The sequence below is a fragment of the Rhipicephalus microplus genome, chromosome 4, assembly GCF_043290135.1.
Source record: "Rhipicephalus microplus isolate Deutch F79 chromosome 4, USDA_Rmic, whole genome shotgun sequence".
NCBI lineage: Eukaryota > Metazoa > Arthropoda > Arachnida > Ixodida > Ixodidae > Rhipicephalus > Rhipicephalus microplus.
The window spans coordinates 198,889,867-198,917,023 of NC_134703.1; the positions used below are offsets into that span (position 1 = coordinate 198,889,867).

General features: G+C 45.8%; 1 protein-coding gene across 1 annotated transcript in view; it reads right to left on the reverse strand.

The window, feature by feature from the left end:
* Window positions 1–27,157, reverse strand: part of LOC119172991 (ubiquitin carboxyl-terminal hydrolase 8) — a 246,966-nt gene that overhangs the window by 87,534 nt on the left and 132,275 nt on the right. The window contains exons 13-16 of the mRNA XM_075893916.1: window positions 26,880–27,019; window positions 5,893–6,091; window positions 4,161–4,263; window positions 1,358–1,488 (exon numbers count right to left, since the gene is read on the reverse strand). Of these exons, the coding sequence (XP_075750031.1) occupies window positions 1,358–1,488; window positions 4,161–4,263; window positions 5,893–6,091; window positions 26,880–27,019 (573 nt within the window). The remainder of the gene's footprint in view (window positions 1–1,357; window positions 1,489–4,160; window positions 4,264–5,892; window positions 6,092–26,879; window positions 27,020–27,157) is intronic.

Consider the following 27,157-nt stretch of genomic DNA (forward strand, 5'->3'; position numbering starts at 1 on the left):
GTTTAAATATGAGGTACGGGAGAAGCTTGTGCCCATCTGGCATGTAACAGAGCATTGCCGTCACTGTAGTTTTACCGTGGACCCATGTCAGCAGGCGAACTTCCTTCGCCCCCTTCTTCTCAAAAATTGTGGTGCCAGGCATGTCGAAGTAAAGAGGCGTCTGATCGGCATTCCCGATTTGCCCAAGCAGGTAGCCGTTGTTGTGCCGCAAGTTTAGGACGAACCTCTGAAAACTGTGAAGCTTTTCATCGCACTCCTTCGCAAAACTTTTCGCATATGCCCGTTCACCTTCGGAGGGAAAAGCCTTTCCTCTTCATAAAGTTAGTTAGCCAGCACCTGCTCGCTTTAAACTGGCTCCGCGTTAGACCTTTTTCTAAGGCCGAGCATAGTCCGCACTTGGAGCAGTTCTGTCGTCACGGGCTGCTGTGCCGCTCGCTGCTCAAGCACATACTCACCGAGCAGTTTTTCAATTTGCGGAAACCGACCCTGCTGTGGTCCACTGAAGCCTTTGCGTGAAGCTTTGCTGTCGACAATCTTCTGCTTTTGTTTCCGCCAGTCCCGCACGCACGTTTCAGGAACTCCGAACGACCCTGATGCGGCCCGATTTCCGTCTGTTTCTGCACACGCGATGACTTTTTTTTTAAAAGCGGCATCATGGTGCACTCGAGTTTTTGGTGTCGGTCCTTCCATGCCGTCGATGCTAATGCACTACAAGATGACGAACTCCTCAGCACACGTACGAAGTGCCGCACATGGGAAACGCATAGGCAGAAATGGCCGACGCGCCATGCCGACGCACGTAGGCGGCCATTTTGGAAATGCCGATGGCAATAGAATGACCGTATTCATTTTTTTTTTCGTACTCGATTCTAACGCGCATGCGATTTATGAACTCACTTAACCGGAAAAAAGTTGAGCGCTAGATTCGAGTAATTACGGTACATGTGCTTTTAAGGAGCAACAGCGGAGAATGAAAAAATTTCGTTATATTGAGGAATTCCTTATATGGAGGTTCGTTATAAGCATGTTTAACTGTACATTTATTCCCATGTTTGTTACTATGTGTTCACTATGTTACTATTCCCATGTTGTTCTTCCTTGGGCACTCGTTAATACAGCCGTCTTCCCTACTTAATGATTCATATTGGTCCCAGACAAAAATTAGGGCTTCCACAGCAGTGTGGATATGGGTCCAAGATGCCTGTCACAAATTTTTCAAGATTAATGGCTGAACTCCCATAAGTAAGGTCAAGAAAAGCATTTTTTGGCATTGCATTCGAATTTCGAGCTGTTAATCTCTGTGTGAATATGACCTTCTCAAAGAGATGGCTGCATCCACGCGGCCATTTAAACTGACCTGTTGATGTCCTTCTTGTAGCGATCAGACAGGAAGTGCAGAGCTAGAGGAATGGTGTTGGCCAAACACTGGAGCGTCGCGTTCATGTAGCACGTGTTGCCCAGGTTGCGAAGCCCCGCTGAACGCTGGAACTGTCAACGAGATCACCAAGAGAAGATGAGTCACATTTAGCCAATGCAATGTCCATTGAAAGAAATTAAAGCATGCACTGCCCATCCAGTCTGCACCCAAAACAAGCACTCGCTTTTAATTAGTGTCGCACATACAAGTTCGAAGCACAATTTTACAAGGCCAGGGTACTGCACAGAACCGACCAGATACTAGCTAGATTAGAGAAATCATTGAGGCAGCACAAATTTAGGGTGCTAAAGACCTAAATGTTAATACGGCATTAATAAATACTTCACAGGCAACTTGTATTTCTGGGAGTTGATCTTGCTTGAGTTTAACAAGTACCATGAATGTAGGTCATGAAAGTACTTATGAAGAAAATAAATAAAGAAAATAGGGACAAACACAGTCATGGGCCTTTAGTGAGAGCATTGTGTTTGAGACCCCTGATGTAAACAGTCAAATCTCATTATTCGAGCAAGCTTAATTCAAACTTCCGGTTATTTCAAACTCACGCTGCAGTCCCATCAGATCTATGTGTATTCTGATGGGCGAAAACGCCCTGTAATTTGAACGTGCAAGCACTTGCGATGGTTAATTCGAACATACCGCGCTCCAAAAATGCTCTCAGCGCCATGCCCAATCCCACGGCGGCACCTGCGACACCTCAACACTGCGCGCGATGAAGGAAAAGAAGAAAAGGAAGGAAAAGACTGGGGCTGAATGTTTGCTTTCTCTCAAATGCCGATCTGCGATGCGCCTGTGCCCCGCTTATGTAGAGACCCTTCTCCTTTCAACGCTGCGTGCGAAGAGAGCAAAAAATGAATAAATAAATAAATAAATAGGTTGCGGTGAAGCATCGGTTCTCTCTCAAATGCCGATTTGTTTCTCTCTGCGTGGAGATGCTCTTCCTTTCTCGTCATGTGCTGGTCACGCTGCGGCTGCGGCGCAGAGGGTAGCTGCGGAGACGCAGTCGTTGTCGTCTTTAGAAAGTGTCGACGCTGAACATTGCCACGCGCAACTTCTTTTGCCAGGAGAATGCGGAAGCCGAAGGAGAAAGGCTTTGCAAACTGTGTGTGAAATTGATTTACTCACCGCAAGGCAAACATGTGCAGACGCGCATTCTCGATTACTTCCATTAGTGACGGATGTCTTGTGATTTGTGAATAAATGTAAGTCTTCTGAAACTTCCCCCTCGTGTGTTAGCTCAATGCACATTGCTACTGCATGGTGAGCTCTCTGTTCATTTAGCTTTCAAATAATTCGAACTTCTTGTAATTCGAAAAAACTTTCGGGCCCCTTCGAGTTCAAATTAACGAGACTGAACTGTATTTCAAAGATTCTTGAGGTGACAGTAAAAAGAAGCAAGGTTTACATCACAATGACGCCTCAGTGCCTTTTCTAATGACTCAATCTCTTTACAGGTCAAATCTGCAGCTCACAAAGTTCAACGAGTGTGATTGAGTTACATCTTCAATAAAAGCAATGATACAGGCAATGCCACATATACTAAACTAGGTTATATCGAATTATTGACTATCTTGAACAGTTGAGAAATCCCCTTGAATTTCCCATGCAAAAGCATGAGACTGGTGCAGGCGCGTATCGAACTCCCGCACAGCGGGACATTCGCTATATCAAACTCTGTGTTGCGTCGAAGCCCGAAAAGTAGATTTATTTTAGCAATCATTAATAAATTTTCGCTCGCGTTCTAACAAGTTCCGATCCTTTTTTTCATGCAGGCGACGACAAAACGATGTAGTTAAAATGCGAGACAAAAGTTACCAAAAGCAGCGGCTGCCAAAAAGCAACAAGTGATATCGATATTGCCAATATTTCAACCATTAGTGACGGTGGGAACTAGGTGTTGTCGTTGGCGCCTAGTGGACTTCAGTATTTCTCGCCTCATTCCTGATAAATTCTCATTCAGGAGTTGAACTGAACATTGACTCCCTTGTAGAGATAAAAATTGTGACTGGCACTTGGAGTGATGTCGAAAAAGCTCTGCCGTACACTTTCCTTGCGGGCTAGGTGACGACTTTGGGTGCATCATGACCGCTGACGAAGGCGTACGGTGCCTCAGTGAATTCTGCGACTTATTAGCATTTCCGAGCACCATCTTGAACCGTGAGCGACTTCGTCGGTGCAGATGACGATGCAGCTGCTTCTGAATGAATTGATGCTGAAATATTGGCAGCTGTTCCCGGTGCCGCGCAACTGTAGCTGTGCGGTCATGAATGTGTCAACGCATTCGTTGTTGTCGCTAACCAACCTTTTGCTTCGCTACAAAGCTTGCATTGGCGTTCTGCATCAATCAACGTTGTTGTGGCCAAAGGAGCTAAATTCGCTTATTTGAAAAGCTTCAATGATATTCAGGATAACTGGAGCTTGACGGCATGCAACAATCAAGACAAGCTTAGGCACTACCTTTATGCGAAATGAAGTGGGGTAACTTGCATTACGCACCTTTTTTTCATTGTACTGTGATTGGATCGCTTTGTTAGGTTTTCTAACAATTTCTGAGGCCTGAAATCATTCAATTTATGCCTTAAATACACATATTTTGTATTTTTAATTTTCGGTATATCTGGGATCGACTGTATGAACAAAGTGACTTCTCTGCAATGAGGATTTGCTGTATCCATAAGAAGGTAGGACCCTGTAACAGTGACCACATCAATAGCAAGCTCACCTCACGGCCAGACGATGGGCTGTTACTCCTTATGCGGGGGTAGATCCCATCGCCGGTCCTTGTTCGTTGCTGGTGAGTTATGAAAGCCGTGTTCGTTTCGACGCTGCAATATAGAAAATTTCCCAAGTCACAGCAAAGCCTCATCAAATGCACTGCCCACATTTGTAACACGCATCCAAAGACTCAAAATGGCAAGGCGCGAGAACCGAACGAGAGCATAAATTACAAAATGCGCTTGTTTCATGCATTGTTCTCTTATGTCTTCACAATAACTTGGGCATACAGGTTCGTTTTTTAATTTATTCATTTATTAGGTGAAACATAAAACCAGATACTGTATAGACCACTTATAAGTAGCGGGAGTCACAAATATGCGCCCTATAAGCCGCACCGTAATATAATCAGGACAATATTATTCAAGGGCCACAATTGCACAAAATGTGTTGAGCAAGCAGCCTTGCGTGTTCGAGAATTGAAGCATTCAATGCGTGGTGCTTACTACCGATAAATTTCCGAATGTCAAAAAAAAAAATGTAACATCAAAAGACTTGCATTGTCAATGACATGAACACAAAAAGGCGGTGGGTGGGGGGGTGCAACAAAATAAAGTACTATCGCGGAAATTCGACGAATATTTCTTAGACTGCCTCGATTGTGCACATTACACAAAAAGTCGAATTTCGTCTAGAATTTCGCGCTCTGAAAGACCCTATCATTTGATTTAATGAGTATGCACCGGACTTCAAGATGTCGCAATCGAATTTGAACTACTATTCATGCACTACATGTTCCACCCTCATGTCCATTAACAATATGTATCCCTTCCCCTGAAGTGCAAGCACCACGAAGAGTTTAGTTGACTTTATACCAAACCGAAACTCAGATTGCACATAGATCGCCACCTAGTTTGTTCGATATATTGTCGAGGAAAGTTTGTCTAAGACATAAAGATCCGGCGTCGAAAATATCGCACTCAAGCCTTTAACCAAGAACAGCATGCGTAGTACTTAGTTCACGTTCGCGGCCGAGAGATCAACAATGAAAAGGTAGGTAAGTAAGAAACTTTAATGATCTATGAAAGAATCATTTGAGGGGGGGTGTGGGAGGGGAAGTGGAAGCAGGGTGATGACGGGCCCTCGGGCCGCTTTAGGTGAAAACACGCCAAGCTTGCGTAAGACAGCGCACTGGCAGCAAAGGCGAAAGCTGGTGTCATGAAGCCACAAAAGGTTTTAATTTTACGGATGAGGTAGCAAACGCGATATCTGTAGCAAGCAAGAAAATGATGACGCCATTCCCAAAAGAAAACTGCTAAGCGCAGTTTATAAGGGCAGGTCCACACATGCCATGTTGAGCTGCAGGCAGCTGGAGACACCCTAGTGACACTAGTACACTGTAACCGCGTCAGCGCTGATGCAAAGGCTTATCCTTTGTCGAGGCAATCACCCTTCTCCTTTACTCGGCGAGTTTGCACAGTGTGCCACTGTCTTTTTTTCTTTTCTTTTTCTTTTCTAAGTCCTTCATTCACTCCCTCCGCTTCCCCTGCTCCTGCGATTGACCTCATCGATTGCTCCCCAGCGATGCACCCAGCGCGCATTCTTTTAAACGCGCATTAGATACCGCATGTGTCACAAAGATCTTTCAGCAATCGCATTATAACCCGTCTTTCATCTGAGGGGTCAGCCATTACCTAGCTGTTATTTTTAACAATAATATTAATTTTCAGGCAGCTTACCTCTGTGATGGCTTTAGGGAGCGGTCAAACTGCGGTGCTGCTGCGCTGGTGGCTGGGCCCATGGATTCCGAGGCCGACTCTTCAGAGGCCATGGACAGGTTGGGAAAAGAACGCGATCGGGAGAGGTTGTTGTTGCTACGCATCGACGCACCCGGCCTCTCCACAGGAGTAGTGGCAGTTATTCCTTGGCTCTTCAGGTCTGCGCACACAAGAGAGATGCCATCAGCAATAGCATATAGGAAGGGCTACGCAGGCTACTTGGCGAAAACACATCATCACACAGTACAAAACAAGATGTGAGGGTTCTATGACAATCATGAAACTAAATAGTTATTGCGCACCTACAGGACAGATATGCAGGTGAGCACATCACAGTAGCTTTGAACAATACGAAATGAGATGGGAATGAATTTGTGCAATGCCAATGACATTTAACGACACGTGAAACAACATACATTACAAAGTGAACCGGATGTGAACCTTGTCGTGGTACATGTTCCATTAATCTACCCTGCTTGTTGCGACTGCATTGTACCAGCAACATTTGTAATCTCACTTGCCGAGCTGACTTTACGCCTCCCTCTCATGTGCTTGCCTTCTCTGGCGATCAGTTTGATACTCTAGAAGACCTGCAGTTATCTTGCTTTTGCACTACATGCCATGTGTGTTTCTTCTTCTTGATTGAAACTAAGCTGTGATCAACACATATTTGTTCCCTGGCCCACTCTGTCCTCTTCTTGTCCCTTAACGTTACAACTACCATTTCTTATCACACAACATGATGAATCATCCTCAATCGATAAGGCTTTGAAGAATGAAAACTTTACGATGTAACTCTTCAACGAAACTCGCAAACAGACCAGAAGGACTCTCATAAGCGTTCTTCCTGTCTGCCTTTGGTTTTCGTCTATGTGTTCGCATAATCGATTTTTCACTCTTCCGAGCCTGAACGTGTTTCACCAACCAGCACAACAGTTCGTGCCTTCTACAGCCCACAACTGAACTTGTCACATGCAGCAGTGAACTACCCAGTCCTGAAATGCTCCCAAACTACCAAAGCAGACAACGATCATAGAGCAAAACAGATTGATGAAAACAGCCAAAAGCATTATTTTGTAATGCATACTTCAGCATAAAAATACGGTGATTCGTGACAGCTTTTCACAGTTTTGTAGCAATGACGAGAAAACAAGTGCAAAAGCTGGTGATTGACTTTGTACGGATATAGCAAAATTTAAATAACAAAAGGCCAGTCATGTTAAATTGACAAGTGCATCAAATGCATCTTAAAAGTTGCAAAGAGCAAGACATAAAATTAATGCCACAATAAAACACACAAAACAAACTTGGAGAACTGCCATTATGACAGAGCTGTGGCTTTTAGCCAGCAGCAGAGCAGTTACTAATGTTAGAAGAACAGACTGCTAGTATTTGTACTAACTTGAATACCTTTATGGCGGAAATGCCTAAAAAGGCAGAGCCTCAGGAGAAGGTGAGTATGAAGAGAGAAAGAAATCCTGAACACGAAGTGTTGTTGAAGCTGTTTTTGGCACCTATAACCTGCTTATTTGTCGTACAAGTATAACAACTCCTGCACCAGCATACGGCTTCATTTTTATTTAGAATAATATCTTTTGAAATGACATTCGCTACATAGGTGACATATTAAGTACCGTAATTACCCAAATCTAATGCACACATTTTTTCCAGTTAAGCGAGTTCATAAATCACATGCACGTTAAAATTGAGTGCAAAAAAAAAAAAATGAATACGGTCATTCTATTGCCATCGGCATTTCCAAAATGGCCGCCCCCTACGTGCTTCGACATGGTGCGTCGGCCATTTCTGCCTATGTGTTTCCCATGTGTGGCACTTGGTACGTGTGCCGAGGAGTTCGTCTTCTTGTAGTCCGTTAGCATCGACGGCATGGAAGGGCCGACTCATGGTAGCTACAATACGTACTTACCACCTGTCGAACAGCAAACAAGAATTATTTCTTGGAAAAGCAAGACATATGAGTAGTATCTGCAGCAACCCAAAGAAAACATTAGTTGAAAAAGAAATGTGCGCGTTGCTCTTAAAAAAGCCTCCAGCAAAGTATGTATATGAGATAGAATATCAGAACTAGCTAAGAAAGTTCTCCAGCACAGCCCAACCAGTTGCTAGCATTTTTAATGCAATACTACGGTGCTCCCCACCCTAAATAACATCACCCACAAGTATTACTGAATATTACCAAGCAACGAGCACCTTAGACCATGTATCGCCATAACATATACAGTCAAACACGGATACATCAAACTCGAAGGGGATCGCGAATTAGTTAGATATATGAAAAATCTTAATACACAAGAAAGGAGATGCCAAGGACTTGAAAAATTACAGGCCAATCAGCTTGCTTTCCATTGTATACAAGCCATTTACAAAGGTAATTGCTAAGAAAATTAAGGCAACATCAGAATTCAATCAACCACGGGAACAAGCAGGATTTCGAACAGGCTATTCAGCAATCAACCACATTCATACTATCAATCAGGTAATAGAAAAATTCTCAGAATACAGCCAACCACTATACATAGCCTTCATAGATTACGAGACGGGGTTTGATTTAGCAGAAGTATCAGCAATCGTGCAGACACTGCGAAATCAGGGCATCTACGAAGCATATATAAACATCCTGGAAGAAATCTACAGGGAATAAACTGCTACCATAGTGCTTCATAAAGAAAGAAACATAATACCAATCAAGAAGGGTGTATGGCAGGAGGATGCAATTTCCCCAATGCTATTTACCATGTGCTTACAGGAGGTTTTCAGAGGCCTTTAATGAGAAGAGTTAGGAATAAAGTTTAATAAAGAGTACCTTAATAATCTGAGCTTCGCCGATGACATTGCATAGCTGAGTAACTCAGAGGACGAATTGCAACTCATGATTACGAAATAGTCAAGGAGAGCAGAAAGGTAGGTCTTAAATTTAATCTGCAGAAAACGAAAGTAATGTACAACAACCTCGGAAGAGAACAGCGCTTCGAGATAGGTAATAGTGCACTAGAAGTTGTAAAAAAACTATGTCTACTTAAGACAGGTAATAACCGCGGAGCCAAAACACAAGATTGAAGTAACTAAAAGAATCAGAATGGGGTGGAGCACATTTGACAAGCACTCTCTAATCTTGACAGGTAGACTGCCACTATCCCTCAAGAGGAAGGTACATAACAGCTGCATCTTGCCGGTACTTAGCTACGGAGCAGAGACCTGGAGACTTACAAAGAGGGTTCAGCTTAAATTGAGGACCACCCAGCGAGTAATGGAAAGAAAAATGGTAGGTGTAACCTTGAGAAACAAGAAGAGAGCAGAGTGGATCAAGGAACAAACCGGGGTTAAGGATATCATAGTTGAAATCAAGAAGAGAAAATGAACATGGGCTGAGCATGTAGCACGTAGACAGGATAACCCCTAGTCATTAAGGGTACCTAACAGGATTCCCAGAGAAGGCAAGCGGGTTAGGGGGAGACAGAAAGTTAGATGGACAGATGAGATTAAGAAGTTTGTGGGTATAAAATGGCAGCAGCAAGTAAAGGACCGAGTTGACTGGCGGAACATGTGAGAGGCCTTTTTCCTGCATTGAACGTAGTCAAGCTGATGATGATGAAGATGATGAAAAATTTGATATAAAAATACAGGCCCAGAGTGCTCACCTGTAGCAGATCATCACATACAACAGGTGCATTCACGAATGACAACTAATTCCGCACACACGCCGCAACAGAATGATCTATTTGCGTGAAAAAATCACTTATCTTAGCCTGCTTCGTATTTGAAATGTTGAAGACACTAGTCTAGATCTTACCAAGGCTGTCCAGGTGCGATAGCCTGGTTCACTTCATGTGGCTGATACAACAGAGAATGACGCCGAACATTGCCGCCACTTCGGATGCGGAGTATGCGCGTGTAGCCAGCGCCTCGTCTGGACAATCCTCCTCGTCACAAGAGCTGTCGGCTTGGGCATCCAGAGTCCCTGCGATCGCAGCTACTATGTCCTCATCAGCAAAGCTCGCAATGGCCTGGACATTGCAGTCCCGCAGTTCGCTTCCACGAAATCGTCCGCGGACACTTCGTGTGGAACTGCTGCCGGGAAGCAGGACGACAAGTCCCGAAACTCGCGAAACGCATTGTCTATGCGCTCGCTTTCTTCACCGGTATCCACAAGTTCCGCCGTCTCAAAGCCTGCCTTGCGTAAGCAGCTGACCATTGTGTCTGTCTTCACGTCTCGCCAGGAAATAAAGATCTCTGCGGCAAAAAACTTAGCAGAGATTTCCGGCCACTCCTTCGCCATCCACTGCTGAATGTCCTGGCTGCTGACAGTTTCGCTTTCGGCATAAATGGTTTTGGCAACGTTGTTGCAGCTTTGCTTAAATCCGTGAAGCCACCCGATTTTGTCAGCGAAGTTGTTTCACCAAGTGCAGCGACAAACCACTTGGCCTTCAGGATCAGCATTATGCCATCCACCAGAATGTTCTTTGCGCGCACTTCCAAAAATCAAGCATAGAGTGCCTTTTTTACATTCCCGTGGGCAGGAGAATGCACATGACAGGCTCCCGAAGTTCACTGCTTCACTGACTTTCCTTGATATATCTGCTTTGTTCTTCAACAAGGTACGCAGAGTTGTCCGTGATATTTCAAAGTCGTCCGTAACGGCTGAATATTCCTTGCCCGCCTCAACACGCTGAATAGCCTTCAACTTCGTCGCAGTCAAGGGTCTTGCACTTTTTGATGCTCGCCATAGCTACACGAAAAGTCGACAATTCAAGGAGTCTGCAGTGGCTTTGCACACCACGCAAGCAAAAGAGAAATGATGTGCACATGCAGGGGTATGTAGTGGTGGTAGTGCTTAGAAGAGGAAGAAGGCGCCTAATTTCTGCAGCCCAGTAGGGAGCACGGTGCAGCGCCTGTGGTACGTAGGGGACGCGCGAACGAAAGCAACACAGCGCTCGTGAGGTGATGGCCATATCCGAGAGCAACAGTAAAAGGCACGAGCTGTGGTTGGGTGGTCAAAACTCGCAAAACAGCAATAAAAAATAAAAGAAAAGACAAAAGGAGGAGGACGTCGGCTTCTTCCTTCCTGTCGACAGGTACACCGAGAAAGAATGGGAGAGAAAAAAAGAAAAGAAAAAAAAAAGCCGTTCCGCAATTTAGAGATTGTGCAGTCCAGCCCTCTCACCCTTACCTTTTTTTTTGAGCGTTTCGTGTTTCGGCGGAAAGGTGGTGCTATGCGGAGGTCGCCGAGCGCTACGAGTGCCAAAGCGTACCTTCCAATTCGCATGGCGTTCAATATATCTGAAGGCGGGTAAAAATACCGTTCGATATAAACGTGCGGATTTCTATACTTTCAAGGAATTTCAAGAGAATAACTTACGAGTTCGATATACCCGAAAATCCGATATATCTGTGTTTGACTTTATTGCCATAACGTGAACATTAAGGACATGTTAATGCATGCAAAAATAAACCCATATTCTGCCACCCACACCATATCTTAAACTCGTCCGAGACGTAAGACTTGCAAACACTTTCAAGATGACATTATTGTTAAAAGAACCAGAAGTAATTACATCGACTACATAAAAACTATTTTACCTGTGCTAGTTCTAACATTATTGACATGATTGTAGGTCACAGACAGCACGTTGATGACACAAAACAGTGTTGATATTGGATTAAATGGCCATTGCGGGTCAACACAGCAAAGAAATCTTCAAAAGCAGTAGTGCAGCATCTTAATACAGCAGGTCACAACTCAGACGATCTCAAATTTTACGCCCTTCAAACTTTGAGTTTTCTAGAGACAGAAAACATGAGGTCACACCTTATTCACAAGTTTGATTCGCTCAAGCCAATAGTTATGGCGCTCAAGCAGAACTTTTTATTGGGCTAGTTGAAGTATCAGAAGCAATAAGGTGCCGAGATGGCCCAAGAAGCGACATGGACAGATGCTTACTAACGACTGGTGTTTGCTTCAAGAAAATGGGTACAGTCGAACCCACTTATAATAATCCCAGATATAACAATCTATTGGTTATAACAAACATATTTTGGTGCACTATTTTTTAACGCTACAAATTGAAACTGCATCCAGATATAACAAACATTTTTCACAGCCTCATACTTTTACAGTGAACACTTCCAACACGGTCGCTGTAAAAATATGACGCATACAAAGTGAAAAAAGGTGAAACAGGCATTCTAGAGCATGTGAGAGATGCGCACTCTCGCATGCGCTACTGTAGTTTACTCGCAATGAAGAAATTGCGGGCCGTGGCGAGCATGCAGATTCCGAAACCTGCAAGCGTGGTCACTCATTTTCAGGCATTTCTTCACTGACAAAACAGCGGTAAGGGGAAATAAGGTGCATGTTTGATCGCTTCAGAGAGCAGAAGTGCAATGTCGCAAACTCGCCTTTTCTGGCCACTTCGCCGTGCATCGTGCACATTGCTGTTGCAAACCCGTGTTCATCCATGCACATGCTTTGGCCGAAAATTCTGACCTGCTCACGAGAGAAATTACTGAAGAGGCAGAGATAACACATGATTGTATTTGTTTCTCGCAATCTGTTTATCGCAAAAGAAACTGGTATTTTTGTCGCGTCAGCCATCTGTTTTATTTGTTGGCTCGATTGTTATGTGAGCCCCTTCTTTCTCTCTCCCCCTTTCTCCTTCCTCCATGCAGTGCTGTGTGTAATTATATGCGATCACGTGCAATAAACTATGTGTTTGCACTGTGTTCTGTCTGAAGCTGTCGCCGTCCGTGTACTTTCTTGTGCTACTGTTCTGAATCGTGCACTACCAACTCGCTCATCCGTTTATCCGTTTGTAATTTATCACCACTGCGGCCTCTACGATTGGCCCCTGCAGTGCGTCTTGCTATGGATCCATCCCATTTGGTGCTTTTTGGTAGAATTGCAATTTCATCAACACCTCAACACTCCGTGAGGTGGCATTCTTAGCGCAAGTGTCGGCTTCACTCATAGCTTTCATCCAAACCCAAAATCCCAAAACAGCTTTGCATACGCCTGCCTATAATACCGCAATTCTCGCTTACACTCACACCAAGAAAAATCGCAGCTGGGCTACAGGGGCAACACGACGCACTCAGCGTTTCCCTCTAGTCCGACCGTGGCATTCCATCACACTTTAGCAGGCCACGGAATGGTGACTTTAGCATGCGATGCTCTTCAGTCTAACACGCTGTCATGTGTGGTGCGTGTCTTAAGTGTGCGCCTTTAAGTTGTTAACAGAGAAAGGTGTGCACAAGCAGTGGCTGATTCGAAGCCGATAGGATGCAAGTAATATAGGATGCAAGACCGCATGGTGCAAGGTATCAACTTGCAAGTGGCCCAATAGGAATTCACCATGGAGATTTCAGGGGCCAATGACTCGTCAACACGGCAACGCAGAAACCCCCAATGGGAAGCCGACGAGTCTTCCTGAAGAGCGTCACACAGCCGGCAAGAGAGGGGCTCTTGGTTGGGGTGGAAGCAGGGTGGCGGCAATTCGCCAGCGTAGCGATTGTAGTTTGCCCCGAGTCCCTGGCAGAGGTCAAGAGTTAGAGCGGCCTGCTTCACTTGACCTCAAGCTTCCACGGTCCATGGATGGTACCATAGCCACAAGGTCCAATGTCAGACATAGGCTAGAGTACTTGGTTGTGGCCCCTGGTCTGCATGTCCAAGATGAAGACTGCCTGACTTTGTTGACCCTGTCTTCGGCACCTGCTTGTTCCTTCTGAGCATAAATCTGAGCGCAGCCCTGCTCTTCAAGGAATTCCTGCGGTGCCAACATTCCTGCGTTACATCTCCTCTACGAAGACGAGCCCCACATAAGCACTCTTCGAAGAGACGCCCTAGTGGTAGGACTACACATGTGCCTTGCTTTCGAAGTTTTTCACGTGTGGTATCGCGTTATGTTCTTGTATAGCATCTTTGTTGAATGTCCTCATTGGTGTGTTGTTTTGATAAAGTGAAGGACACATAAAGCAGCCTCGCCATTTTTGTTAAGAGTGTTGCTGTTCCCGATGCAGGGTGCTCTTATACCTCTATCTATTCCGAAGAACCTCATCACACACACCTCTTCCCTTAATTATACTCGTGACTTAAACATCTACAACTACCACAATCATTTCTTTATTCAGTGATCATGGGCATTAGTCGTCGAAATGCAAATGTACCACCAAGCATCAACGTTGGTGCATATACGTTAAACAGTGCTACAGCTGCCAAACACCAATATACAGGGTGAAAACTCTCTTATATCAATATACAATAAACATTCAATAAACATTCAATTACCTCTGTAAGGGCTCGCTTTAATTTTGTGTTAACCAATACCTGTCACATTTATGCAAGCTCCGTAAAGAAGTCAGTCAGGCTCAATGAACAATGTTCAGACCAGCTGAAAACAGTTTTAGCGAGTAGGATTCAGCCCTCAGCTCACACAACATAAATCTCACTTACGTGCTGAGAATTGTGTATAATTTGCTCCATAAAAATGGAATGTTGCTTTTTAAACTCTAGTCCCTGCTTTTCCTGAAACATTTTTATTCTCTTTCTCATCAAATATTCATGAACACGATACATTAAAATTGCACCGCTATGCTCTCGCTTATTTGTTTCACACTGCTTTGAAGTGACACCCTTTAAACTAACTCTGTTATGTTTTTTCTTGCAATAGTATGCTTAATGCGATTCGAAAAAAAAAGTTGCATTGATCTGTAGTCTAGGGCAGCGGTTCTCAGCCATGGATGTGTCGAGAACCCCTTGTGGACTGGTGGAAGTGATAGAGAAGCCCTTTCAGCGAAAGGGGGGGGGGGGGGTGTACGTAGGTAAATTAATGCAACTCAAGCGGGAAGCAGGTGCCTTTTATTGCTACAAAAAGCATCAAACAAATGTGCCGCATGACTTCATTTTGGACAGTTGATCAATACGTGGCACAGTCACGCTTTAAAAAAAATGTGGGTGAGGGTATAAGTGAAAGCTCATGTATGTGCAAAAATATGTTTTCAAGATTACTTCTTCCATCATGAGAGCTTGGCAATCATTGTTATTCTGAGCATGTGGCTTTAGGAAACTGCTCATGCGGAATGCAAAGGCAAGCAGCCAGGCGACAATTTTCACGGGACTCTAGACAATGAGCTCCTGTTAGTTTTTAGTAGCCACCTTGTGCTTTTTTTGAAAATGAATTTTAAACCAATTCAAGTTTAATTGCAATCTTCAGATTTTTGTCGTAAAAGTAGAGAGACTATACTTGTCTAAGCAAATAAAAACAAAAGACTTGTAATTTTAGAAAAAAGTTGTGTTTTGCTGCTTGCATCTCCCCTTAACTGGATCGTGAAGCACATTCATTACGACCAACGGTTTTCCACATTTCCCTTCAATGTAGTCGCCAACAATGACAGTAATTAGCACTGGCATAGCCACGATGGGCGAGGAAATTCAAACCACTGAAATTTTTCAGTTTTGTATGTAGATTCATACTCGAATGAACATCCATAAAGTATGACCCCTCCCTCCTGCTTCTCTGATTCCCATGAAAATATTCCTGGTGGTTAAAGAGACCTTGAAATGGTTTTGGCGATTTTGTACAAACACATTATGCTGGTAGACGAAGTCCTAAGGGTCACTTAGAGAACCATATGAGACCTCTGCATAAAATGTGTAGTTTATTACAACGCTTTAAATATGCAAATTACAGCAGATCGCTATGACTTGGCCAAACGCGTTTTCAACGGCTCATTGAAAGAGCAAAACGCTCTGCCCCATTGATGTCACCATGACTGCTGATCTGATCGGCTGCCATGGGATGTAGAATGCGCGAAAGTAAAATCGGCTGGTAGGGTGGTAGCACCTGCCGGAGCATATACGAACCACTCTGCGACCTTCATCTCTTCTGCCAGACGGCGTGCGTGCTACCGGGCCCACTGTGTGACAGCGTGCTGCTACCGGGCCCACTGTGATAGACTGCGCGCAACGTGTCGGCGTGTCATCTAGGGAGGTCTAGACTGGTAAAAGCTGAAATCGTCGAGCGCGCTCATGAGAGCTCTGTGATCACCGGCGTGTCAGTGTACCTGATGAGTCGAAGGCCAGGCAGAGGTGAGAAGGAGGGTATGACATTGTTCGTACAGTCAAATTCCACAACAGTAAAAGCTCGTTTATCTGGACCTCGTTAACTCAAAAATTCGGTTATCTCGGACTCGCGGCGCGGTACCGGCAAAAGTGTATATTTCAATGAGCTCAAATGCTCATTAATTCGGAGGGATTTAGCCGCGCACCGGTTATCTCAGACAACTCTGAAGAGGGCTATCGGGACTCCAAAGTCGCGCGATCTCGGTGGCTTGGAGGCTCAAGCACCGCTTGCCGTAACCGACGGCAGAACCGGAGTTTTGGAGAAACCGAAACTGAGCAAACTGCAGCAGAATATGACCATGATAATAGTGAATGAGGGGGAAGTAGCTAGGTGGCGCTAGTCACCGCCCGGCGGAAGCGCTAGGGCCACTGGTGCATCCAGTGTCTACTAACAGCTGCTCGCTACACCCATGCTACGCCTACTAGTGTAGTTCGTGTCTTGGTTCTTTGTGTTGTGACTTCGCGTGTTGCGGCTGTGTTTGTGCGTGTTGCCGCAGCCGTCGCGCTTCATGCCGACCATCACAGGAGTTAAGGGGCCACAGCTGCCAGCAAATGATCTTGAAAGAAAGGTTATGATATTAAAAGCTTTGAATGCAGGTGTTTCTCGACAGGAGATAATGAAAAAGCACGATGTTAAGAGAAGCACCTTAAGCGACTACGTGAAGAACAAAAAAAAAAATTTTCAAGGCGTTTGACAGCGGCAAATTCACCGGAAAAAGAAAACGACTAAGGACGGCAGCACACCCGAAGCTGGAAGATGCACTGCTGCGGTGGATAACAGACATGCGGAACAGCCAGCTTCCCTTGAGTGGACCGTTGATCTGTCAGCAAGCTGAAAGGTACGCACTGAGAATGAACATCGAATCTTTCAGTGCGTGTGAAGGCTGGTTTGCCCGCTTTAGAGAAAGGCACGGGTTGGTCTTTCGAAACATTTGGGGGGGAAAAGCAGCAGTGGATGAACGACATATTGCTGACTGGAAGACAACTGAGCTTCCCCAGTAACTGGCTCGTTATGAGCCTGCCAATGTCTTCAATGCCAATGAAATGGCTCTTTTTCAAAGCATTGCCAGACAAAACGATCACGTTCAAGGGCCACCCGTGCGTAGCAGGGAAAAGAGCAAAGAAAGGATCCCTGTGCTTCTTGCTTCAAATATGTCGGGCACCGAGCACCTGCCACTGCTAGTCATCAGGAAGGCACGTAACCCAAGGTGTTTTAAGAACATTCACCACATTCCTGTGCAATATCGTGCCAACAGAAAGACCTGGATGACTTCGGATATTTTCCAAGCTTGGCTGCGCCAACTCGACCACCGCTTCTCCACTAACAAGCGCAAGGTTTTACTAGTTGACAACTGCAGCGCTCATACCAGAGTGACATTGAACTTGTATTTCTACCTGCAAACACGACGACTGTTCTGCAACCGCTGGATGAAGAGATAATTCAGCACATAAAAAGCAGGTACATCAAACATGTGCTGGAACGGATCCTGCTGTGCAAGAAAGTAGGGCGAGAATATGAACCGAGTCTCCTGACTGCAATTCACATTTTAGCGCATGTCTGGAGCGACACGCCGCCCGCGGTCATTGCAGATTCTTTCTGGCACAGAAGCTTTGTCCGCCCTGACGACTTGGATATTTCTCCAAAGGCCACTCCAGAGGACACCCGCAAGCCCACTGGAAATATGGACGACGTGGTGAATTACATGCGTTTTGACTCTCTCCTTCCTAGTGGCGCCCAGATTTTAGACTACGCCACTATAGACTATCATGTTGCAGTTGCTGGTCTACTGACTGACGATGATATATTATCGGAAGTGCTCGAGGAAGACCAATATCACAGTTCCGATGATGAAGGCCAGGATGAGTCGACGCGACGGCGCCGCACCGAGCAGGAGGCCGCCGAAGCCCTCGCTGTCCTCGAGGAGTTTTGCGTTTGTTCTCGCGACAGTGAATGTGCGCACCATAACCTGATGGGATTAAATAAGATCGTTCAGTCAGAAGTTCTGACGGTGAGGAATGCAAAAATAACGCACTTTTTTAATAAATAAAGGTTTGTCTGTGCCGTGTACATTTTCCTTTTGGTTTCAGGGTCCATTAGATAATTCGGAATTCAGTTAACTCGGACATTTTCTCCTGTCCCGTGAGATCCAAGTTAACGAGCTTTTACTCTGTAACGAAGTCCACTACAACGGAAATTTCTGCCACAACTAACCATTTCTGATTCCCCGTCAGCCACCCATAAAAAACAATGGGAAAAATTTCTAGTCACAACGAATACTTTTCCTGAATATTTCTGCTTTAACCAAACTTTTGCGAGTACTACCCCATAAGAAAAAGGAACTTGCCGAGGATTGCCGGGAAATTCTGCTATCAACTCGGCCATTTCTTGGTGGCTCGTGACATCCAGAGCGCACGGCCGTATTGCAATGACCGTGTCTTCATAGGAAACACACTTTCTGCCACCACACGCACATCCCGCTAAATTTATCGTCATTGAGGTACTCAGAGACAGCTTTCCCATCCACCATGATGCTGCCAGTGAGCTGGATGCGCGTGCATGCCACGGCAGAATCGCGATCTTCAAGAACTCCTGCGATATTTTTTTGATGTCACGTCCAAACAACTACCGCTCGTTGTCACTAGCCGTGCGATCATGAATGACAACCACGCGTCGTGAGTGTGCACAGGCAAGCAGCGCGCGTTTGGTCCCAGCATAACTGCATTAATTCTACGGCAACTGCTGCGAACTCAAATGTGGTTTTGTCAAATGTGATCATGGGCGACCACAAACGTACGCGTGCAGTAAACGTGCACCAAATCAATCCAATACTTCAACGACGAATTTCTTAAGTCACACGCATAGCCAGCGCAGCACGCGCAGATCGAAAACGAAACTACAGTTTGCCGCAACCGCTGCCCAGAAACTGCGGTCGCTATCGTCTTGTTCATTTATAGTGAATACGATCTGAAGGTGTACAGTTAACCCCACCGTAGATTAAAGGTAATAAAGCCACAAACCAACACGAAGCGTTGTGGCTTTCCTGTCGTTAACTTATGGCTACGGTGGTGCGGAGCTTCGTCACTTTCTGTTGCAGTTATCAGTTGGCCTCTAGCGAAGCTTTGGCACGCTCATTCGCGATGCTGTGCACTCAGCACACTCCAAGGGTCATCTTAATATTGTTACACAAGGCAAGGTAACTTAATGGGGGTTTTTTAATGGGCCCTGAGTCCGCGATCACAGTATAATGATGATGATCTCCACCGCCATGGCTCGTACCCACTCAGAGGGATCGCAGTGGAGGCAACGTCGTCTTCATTCTCTACCCGCGCTTCCCTTGTTTTTCTTGGTAGTGATACTTCTTATCATTCTTCTTGTCTCAGACGAAGCCCTCTGGGCGAGTCATTCTTGTATCCTTCATGTAAACGGCTTCAGACGGGCAACATGCGTCACCTCTGTCTTGCATGAACGTCGACCACTAGTGGTGACACGTGCAATTTCATGGTTGACCTCGCTGAGACGATGGAGTATCACGAAAGGACCGGCGTAGTGTACAAGTAGCTTTTGGCTCAAGCCACATCTGCGTATTGGGGTCCACACCCACACTAGATCACCGGGGGGCATAGGTTACATGCCTGTGTTGGCTGTCGTAGCAAGTTTTGGAGTACTCTTGCGCTGCCAGTGTACGTAAGCAGGCAAGTCGACGTGTCTCTTCCGCACGACACAAAGTTTCCGCAATTGTTAAATCGTCATGGACGACAAAAGGAAAGATAATGCCCAGCGTATGTCGATGTGAGCGAGCGTAGAGCAGATAGAAAGGGCTGTAGCCTGTCGTTTCGTGTTTCGACGTGTTGAAGGCGTACGTGACGAATGGTAAAACTTTATCCCAGTTTTTGTGGTCGTAGGCGACGTACATTGACAACATGTTGATCAACGTTCGGTTTGTGCGCTCGGTGAGGCCATTAGTTTGTGGATGATACGCAGTTGAGTGTCACAACTTGGAGGCACACAAACGAAGTAATGATTCGACAATATCAGCGGTAGATTGTCGTCCACGGTCACTTATTATCACGCGAGGAGGTCCATGTCAAAGGATGACTGAATGCAACAGGAACGCCGAAACCTGGACTGCTGTGGTGGAGCATAAGGCAGCCGTCTCGCAGTACCGCGTCAGGTAGTCGGCGCATACAATTATCCACCGGTTACCTTTTGAGGAGCGTGGAAATGGTCCCATCAGATCAATGCCGACCTTTTCGAAAGGGGAACCAGGAGGCTTTACAGGTTGCAGGTGACCAACTGGACCCGAGGATTGGCCGCTTGTGGCTCTGGCACTGCGTACAGCTGGCCACGTAGTTCTGAATTGTCTTGCTCATTTTCGGCCAATAGAACCCGCTCTTTCATGTGACTAAGTGTTTGTGCGGTGCCTAGATGGCCAGAGGTGGGGTCATCATGCGTGAGACGCAGAACAGACGTTTGGAGGGACGCAGGAAACACTAGCAGAAAGCGGGCACCCGTCGTGGACAAGTTTTTCTGGTAAAGAAGACCATTTCGGAGGCAGAATCGGCCTTCACTTAATGAATTTCTCGCTACAGGGAAGAGAGCTTTCAAGCTTGGGTCATTACGCTGCTCAGCGGCGAAAGTCACGGCATCGGGAAAGCCAGACGACAGAGAAGCGATAAGGTGGTCAAAGTTATCGCCTTTACAATCTGTCGATGGTAGCGGCATTGATTGATTGAACGTTTATTATCATTTGTCACATGAGGTTTACAAACACTGATTGGACCCATAGCCTGAGGCTAGTGTAGGGTCCAATGAGAAAAGTAATGGACAGAAGCGGGAAATATCAATTACACATATTACATATACAGACACTGTAAATATACACATATACAGAGTAGAGAAGTCTTTCTCTTCTTAAACAATTTGGTCACACCAAACAAAACTGCATGTGTGCATACAAAAAGTTATGACAGATAACTTCGTGGACAGACCCAAAAAACATCAGTTAAAATACATAAAGAACATCAAACTATCACAAGATTTAGTTAGAAGGAAAAAAAAAATGCTAGGTTTACAAGATTCACCAGTGTATATTTATACAAATGTAAGTGCTTACCACCAAAGAGAAAAAGAAGTATTTACAGCTTGCTCAAGAATTGATTTTTTAGTTTTACCGCAGCATTGTGTGATGTCTTCAGTTCAGTGGGCAAACTATTCCAGATCTTTATCCCTGTGAATTGCAATAATCTCTCACCATAAACGTTATTTCTTGGCGCCAAGTTAAAGTTACCGAACGTCAGGCTTCTAGTAGGGCGGGAAGAGGAATAAAATAACGAGACATCAAATGGGCTATTGTATTTTACGATACTGTTAACACAAACGGTCATCTTATAGTCACGCAAAAGATCGAAGGGTAGTATTATCGGAATAACGGCCGGCTTGGCTCGTTGTACATACTCTGAGTTATTATTCTTATGGCACGCTTTTGTAGCCTTCGAAGGGGATCCAGATAAGAATCATATGTCCAGGCCCACGATTACATGCAGTAGATTAAATGACTATGGATGAAAGCAAAGTAAAGTGCCCGCAAAATGCTTTTATCAAAGTAGCCTCTAGCTTGTAAAAGCGCGTGGCAGCCGGAAGCTGGCTTTACACCGACGGCATTTATTTGACCTGCCCAGTGAAAGTGATTATCTAGTATAATCCCGAGGTATTTAAACGTGTCCGTACGTTCTAATATGCAGTTGCCAATTCTCGAGAGGCAATCCGAATCAGCGTGTACACGGCCAGTCTTGTATGAAATGGTGAAGACATGTTCTTGCAAACGAATGGCCCATCGTGCGAGGCGGCCGTATGGGTCACGAAGGTTGACCAGCCAACACAGTGAATGGTGATCTGCGACGATAGTGAATGGGCGACCACAGATGTATGAGCGAAACCGTTGCATGGCAAAGACTACCGCTAGCCATTCCTGTTCGGTCACTGAGTAGTTGCGTTCAGGCTTGCTTAAAGAACAACTTGCGTACGCCACAACGTGTTCCTTATTGCCAGAACGCTGAACGAGAATGGCACCGATACGGATGCCGCTTGCGTCTGTGTGAATTTCTGTGGGCGACGAAGGATTGAAGTGCCGAAGTATTGGTTGTGAAGTTAACAAACACTTCAGGTTGTGAAAAGCGGCATCACACTTGGAGGTCCACTGAAACGGGCTGTTCTTGCATAGAAGGCTCGTCAAGGGGTGAACGACATCCGCAAACTTGGGTACAAACCGGTGGGAATACGAGCAGAGCCCGATGAAGCTACGCAGTTGCTTGACAGATTTAGGACGCTCGAACGATTCAACGGCCGCTGTCTTTTGTGGGTCAGGTCTAATGCCATCTTTGTCGACGAGATGTCCTAACACCAATGTCTGTCGCTCGCCAAAGTGGCACTTTTTTGATTTCAATACAAGGCCAGCTTTTTCAATGCAGCTGAGCACGACGTCTAGGCGAGTGTTGTGCTCCTCAAAAGTATGCCCAAAAATTACGACATCATCAAGGTAAGACATGCATATATGCCATTTTAAACCGCGCAATATAGTGTCTATAAATCTTTCGAATGTCGCAGGAGCATAACATAATCCGAATGGCATAACGTTGAACTCGTAAAGTCCATCGGTCGTAACGAATGCCATCTTTTCTTTGTCAGCTACCTGCATCGGAATTTGCCAGTAACCTGATCTCAGGTCGAAAGATGGAAAGTAGGACGCCGAATGCAGGCAGTCTAGAGCGTCATCGATGCGCGGCAGTGGATAGACGTCTTTCTTGGTAACAGAATTCAGTCGGCGGTAGTCAACGCAAAATCTCCACGTACCATCCTTCTTCCTCATTAGAATGACGGGAGCAGCCCACGGACTTGCCGATTCCTGTATTATTCCCTTTTCCAGCATTTCTTGGACTTGCTCGTTGATGAACTTGCGCTCCGATGGCGCCACTCGGTAAGGTTTCTGCCTAATGGGATGCGCCAACTCGGTGTGGATCTGATGACGTATCCGGAACGCTGGGATTAAGGGCCTTTGGCTGTATTTAGAAAAATCGAACACTTTCGAGTGCTTAGATACAACGTCGAGCAGTGTAAGACATTCGCTTTGGTCAAGTGACAGGCTAACCATTTGTAGCAATAGGGCATCTTCTGAACCTTCTAAGCCTAGATGTTCATTTTGGCTTGTAGCATCAACAAGCGCAACCAGCGTCGTACATGACTCGTGTCTAAACAGTACTGCAAGTTTCATGCCGCCTGACAGAGTTGCAGGCTCCATGGAACTGTTCACTGTCCACACACCTGCCCGTCCATCAACAACTGACACTATACAATGGGGAATGAGAATGTTCTTTTTCAGGCATGCCAAGGGAATCAGTTCGAGCGTGGCGTCAAACGTGCCGCAGTTGTTGCTGAAACATGTCACGGGAACACACACAGCAGAAAATGCAGGAACGACTGTATCCACGGAGACGAAAAAGATGCATTCTTCCGGACAGGAATTTTCCAAGAGCGCCGTTGGGAAAGTACCGTGTATAGAAAGATGCCCACTTCTGCAGTCTACAGTTGCCCCACACGCAAGAAGTCAATACCCAAGATGACGTCATGTGTAGACCGCGGAATAACCGCAAATTCTGTGCAAAACACCTTGCCACACAGCGAGACGTCCAAAGTACAACATCCCAACGGACACAACACGTCACCACTTACACTACGAAATGTCACCCCACAGTTCAGGCAAAATATCACTCTTGGTCTTAGCAGGTTCTTAAAATTTACACTCATCACCGAGACTGTTGGGCCTGTATCCACAAGTGCCATAGTAGCCACTCCATCGACAACTACATGAACTTTGTTCTTCAACATAAACGCTGACGAGGGTATATCTGTAGATAGCACCTGTGATCTCGCGGCCTCACCCCCACTGGCCACACCGACTCGTTTTTCGGCGGCAATGTACGTGCGCGTCGCCGTAGCGACGGCGATCATGAAGCGCGGGGAGCTGGTGGTGGCGTCAAACTTCGATCAGAGGCCGGCGAGGGCTAGCGTGACCCGGTAGGTGCGCGTGGTTTCCGTGACGTGGAGTGCGGATGGTCGAAAGGTTGATGAGACATGAGACTGTTGCTGATATGGGCGGTGGTCACAAAAACGTGCAATATGACCCGGGACGCCACAGTTGTAGCATACCAGAATTGGTCAAGGGGCCCGTGCCTGCTCAGAGTAACGATTCCTCTCGGAAGGCATGGGATAGTGGTGCCGCCCTTCAGGGGCACTGTAGGCAGGCGATGTTGGGTAAACAGGCGAGCAAAAACTTCATTCGTAGTTGGGAGGTGGTTGACGGGGGAATCCAGCCTGCCGTGTGCCTTGATATTCATAAGCGTCTGCTGCATTGATCGATGGTTGCCATGATGGAAGAGAAACAGGAGTTCGCACACGTTCTTGTTCGTTTACGTACAAATCCTGAAAATCACTGGGGCAATGATAAGGCTGCTGACATCAAAGCAGCTCTTCTCTGACGATCTGCCGTATGGTCAAAGCAAGGTCGTTAGGCGGCACTGTTTCAACACTAGCCACAGTGGGGACGTTGGACAGGCGGCCGAATTTCGTAGAAATTCGTCGCATCTTGAGGGATTGAAAGGTACGACAGTGCTTCATCACGTCGGACATGGAGTTCAAACAGTCTTTCCCAATTAAGAAATTGTACACGTCTTCAGCTATACCCTTGAGAACGTGTACAACCTTGTCTTCTTCAGACATCCTCCCATTCACGATCTTGCACAGCTTCAATATTTCTTCAATGTATGTCGTACATGTTTCTCCTGGAAGCTGTGCCCTCTGAGACAATGTCTTCTCCGCGCGTTTCTTCTTTGCGACCGAATCACCGAAACACTTCTGCACTTTTTCAACAAAACGTTCCCAAGTTGTGAACATGTCCTCGTGGTTCTCGTACCACATGAGGGCTGTGTCAGTTAATGAGAATACAACATGACTGAGCTGTTTCTTCGAGTCCCAGCCATTGCTTCTGCTCACCCGCTTGTAGTTCTTGAGCCACACGTCGACGTCTTCTCCTGAGGTCCCGCCGAAGTTTGGTGGCACTTTGTAGTACGGCACGGAACCCATCAAAGTTGGCCTTGAAGCTGAGCTTGATGGCTGCTCTTGGGCCATTACGATCGGCGAAGGTGGAAGTCTGGCTAGGCGGCGGCTGCGACGAAGTCCTGGTAGTGAAGCTCCCGACTTTGGGTTCGTCCTAACCAGCACCTTCCACCAAATTGTTACACAAGGCAAGGTAACTTAATGGGGGTTTTTTAATGGGCCCTGAGTCCGTGATCACAGTATAATGATGATGATCTCTACCGCCATGGCTCGTACCACTCAGAGGGATCGCAGTGGAGGCAACATCATCTTCATTCTCTACCCGTGCTTCCCTTGTTTTTCCTGGTAGTGATACTTCTTATCAATATCGTATTTTCTTTTGTATAACTCACCCCTGCATATAACCGGCACCCCCGAACGCAACCCTCGGGAGGAAGAATAAAAGCTACCCGCGTATCAAGGCTAGGCCACTGTTTTTGCATTGCCGTGAAGCCAACTTGTGCACCCAAATTCTGGTATAACCCATATCCCGACTTCAGCTCCAAATTTTTTGTATATTTTGATCGCGTTAGACGTTAGAAAATACGTTCACTCAGTGTTCGGCCAGGCGCCGCTCAGTAAGCGAGAGTTCAATGCATGCACTTGCTGGGACCAAAAGACGAGTCACAATCATCAGATCTTTGTCGTCTACAGATGACATTTCGCTACAACGAAATACCGCAACAACAAACTTTTTTACGCGTCCCTCCAGTTTCGTTGAAGTGGTATTTTACTATGGTGGTCTTGGTACACAGAGTGTCACTAAATTTGTGGTGGGAATGGTTTGACGACGCTCTAGCCAAAACGCTGACCAAACTTCAAAAAACCATTTCAGGGACCCTTTAAAGCTATTCGGCCGCTAACACAAAAGACACAGGTTTGATTTCGATCGCAGCCTTCCAATTTCAGTATAGCAGCAAAAACAAAATGCCCATGTGTTTAGATATTCTGGTGACCGTTAAGTAACCACAGATTGTAGCATTAAATCGTCAACAGCCCTCCACTATGACATTTCTTGTAGCCTGAGTAGCATTGGGACGTAAGCCCCATTAAGCAATAGACAAACTTTTCCTGCAATTAATACTTGCATGTACCTCAACTGGCCATTCGTCTGGCAGCTTTTTATCCCACTTGATGATGCTGAGCCCGAGAGTACTGGCACTATATTAAGAGTGCCGTGGTCAATTGTGAGTCCTATCACCGCCGTGTAGCCCAGCACAAAACACGTTGACACTGTGGACGTATGACATGACTCATGTCTTCTGCTGCGTATTACAAAATTCACTCGCTGTTTGTCAATAAAGCCCCATTTATGCGTCTGAGACGGTAACAGATGTAATAGCTGCTGCACTTGCTGCAGCCCAATGCGACTACAGTGCCACTTGCCACCTCTGCTTCGGCAGAGCCATGCGACAGTGACGTAGTTCTAGAAACATTGTTGAAAGACACCATCACATCGAAGCAAGCTGCTGTGCAAACTTTAAGGCAAAGCTATTTTCCTTTCGAGGAAAACACTTACAACAAGTGTTCTCATGGCAACACTGGTCTTTTCGGTATTGATGAAGCATAGTTCACTAATACTAGTGAAATCATTATTCTCTTTAGTGTGCCTCTAAAAAATTTGACACATGTGCACTAGAATTTCTCCGTTAAAAGACACCTTACTATTGGCTGCAGTGTTGGTGGTGGGCTTCAGAGCCCTTGGTGGAGATGGCACCGCTGCTTTGTCGGCAACTGTCTTGCCCGAATCCTTGAGAGCTTCCTCCCGTTCCTGCTGCTCCCTGCGCTTGCGCTCCTCCCTGAGCCTGCAGCCAATGATAGTGTTAGGTCAAGAGCTTCTCACTTTCATAACAAATTCCTCCGTCGTATACTAGGCCCTTGTGCACCAAGGTGAGCAGCGAATATTTCCTTACAAAATTCATATGCTTTTCGGGGGATTTTTT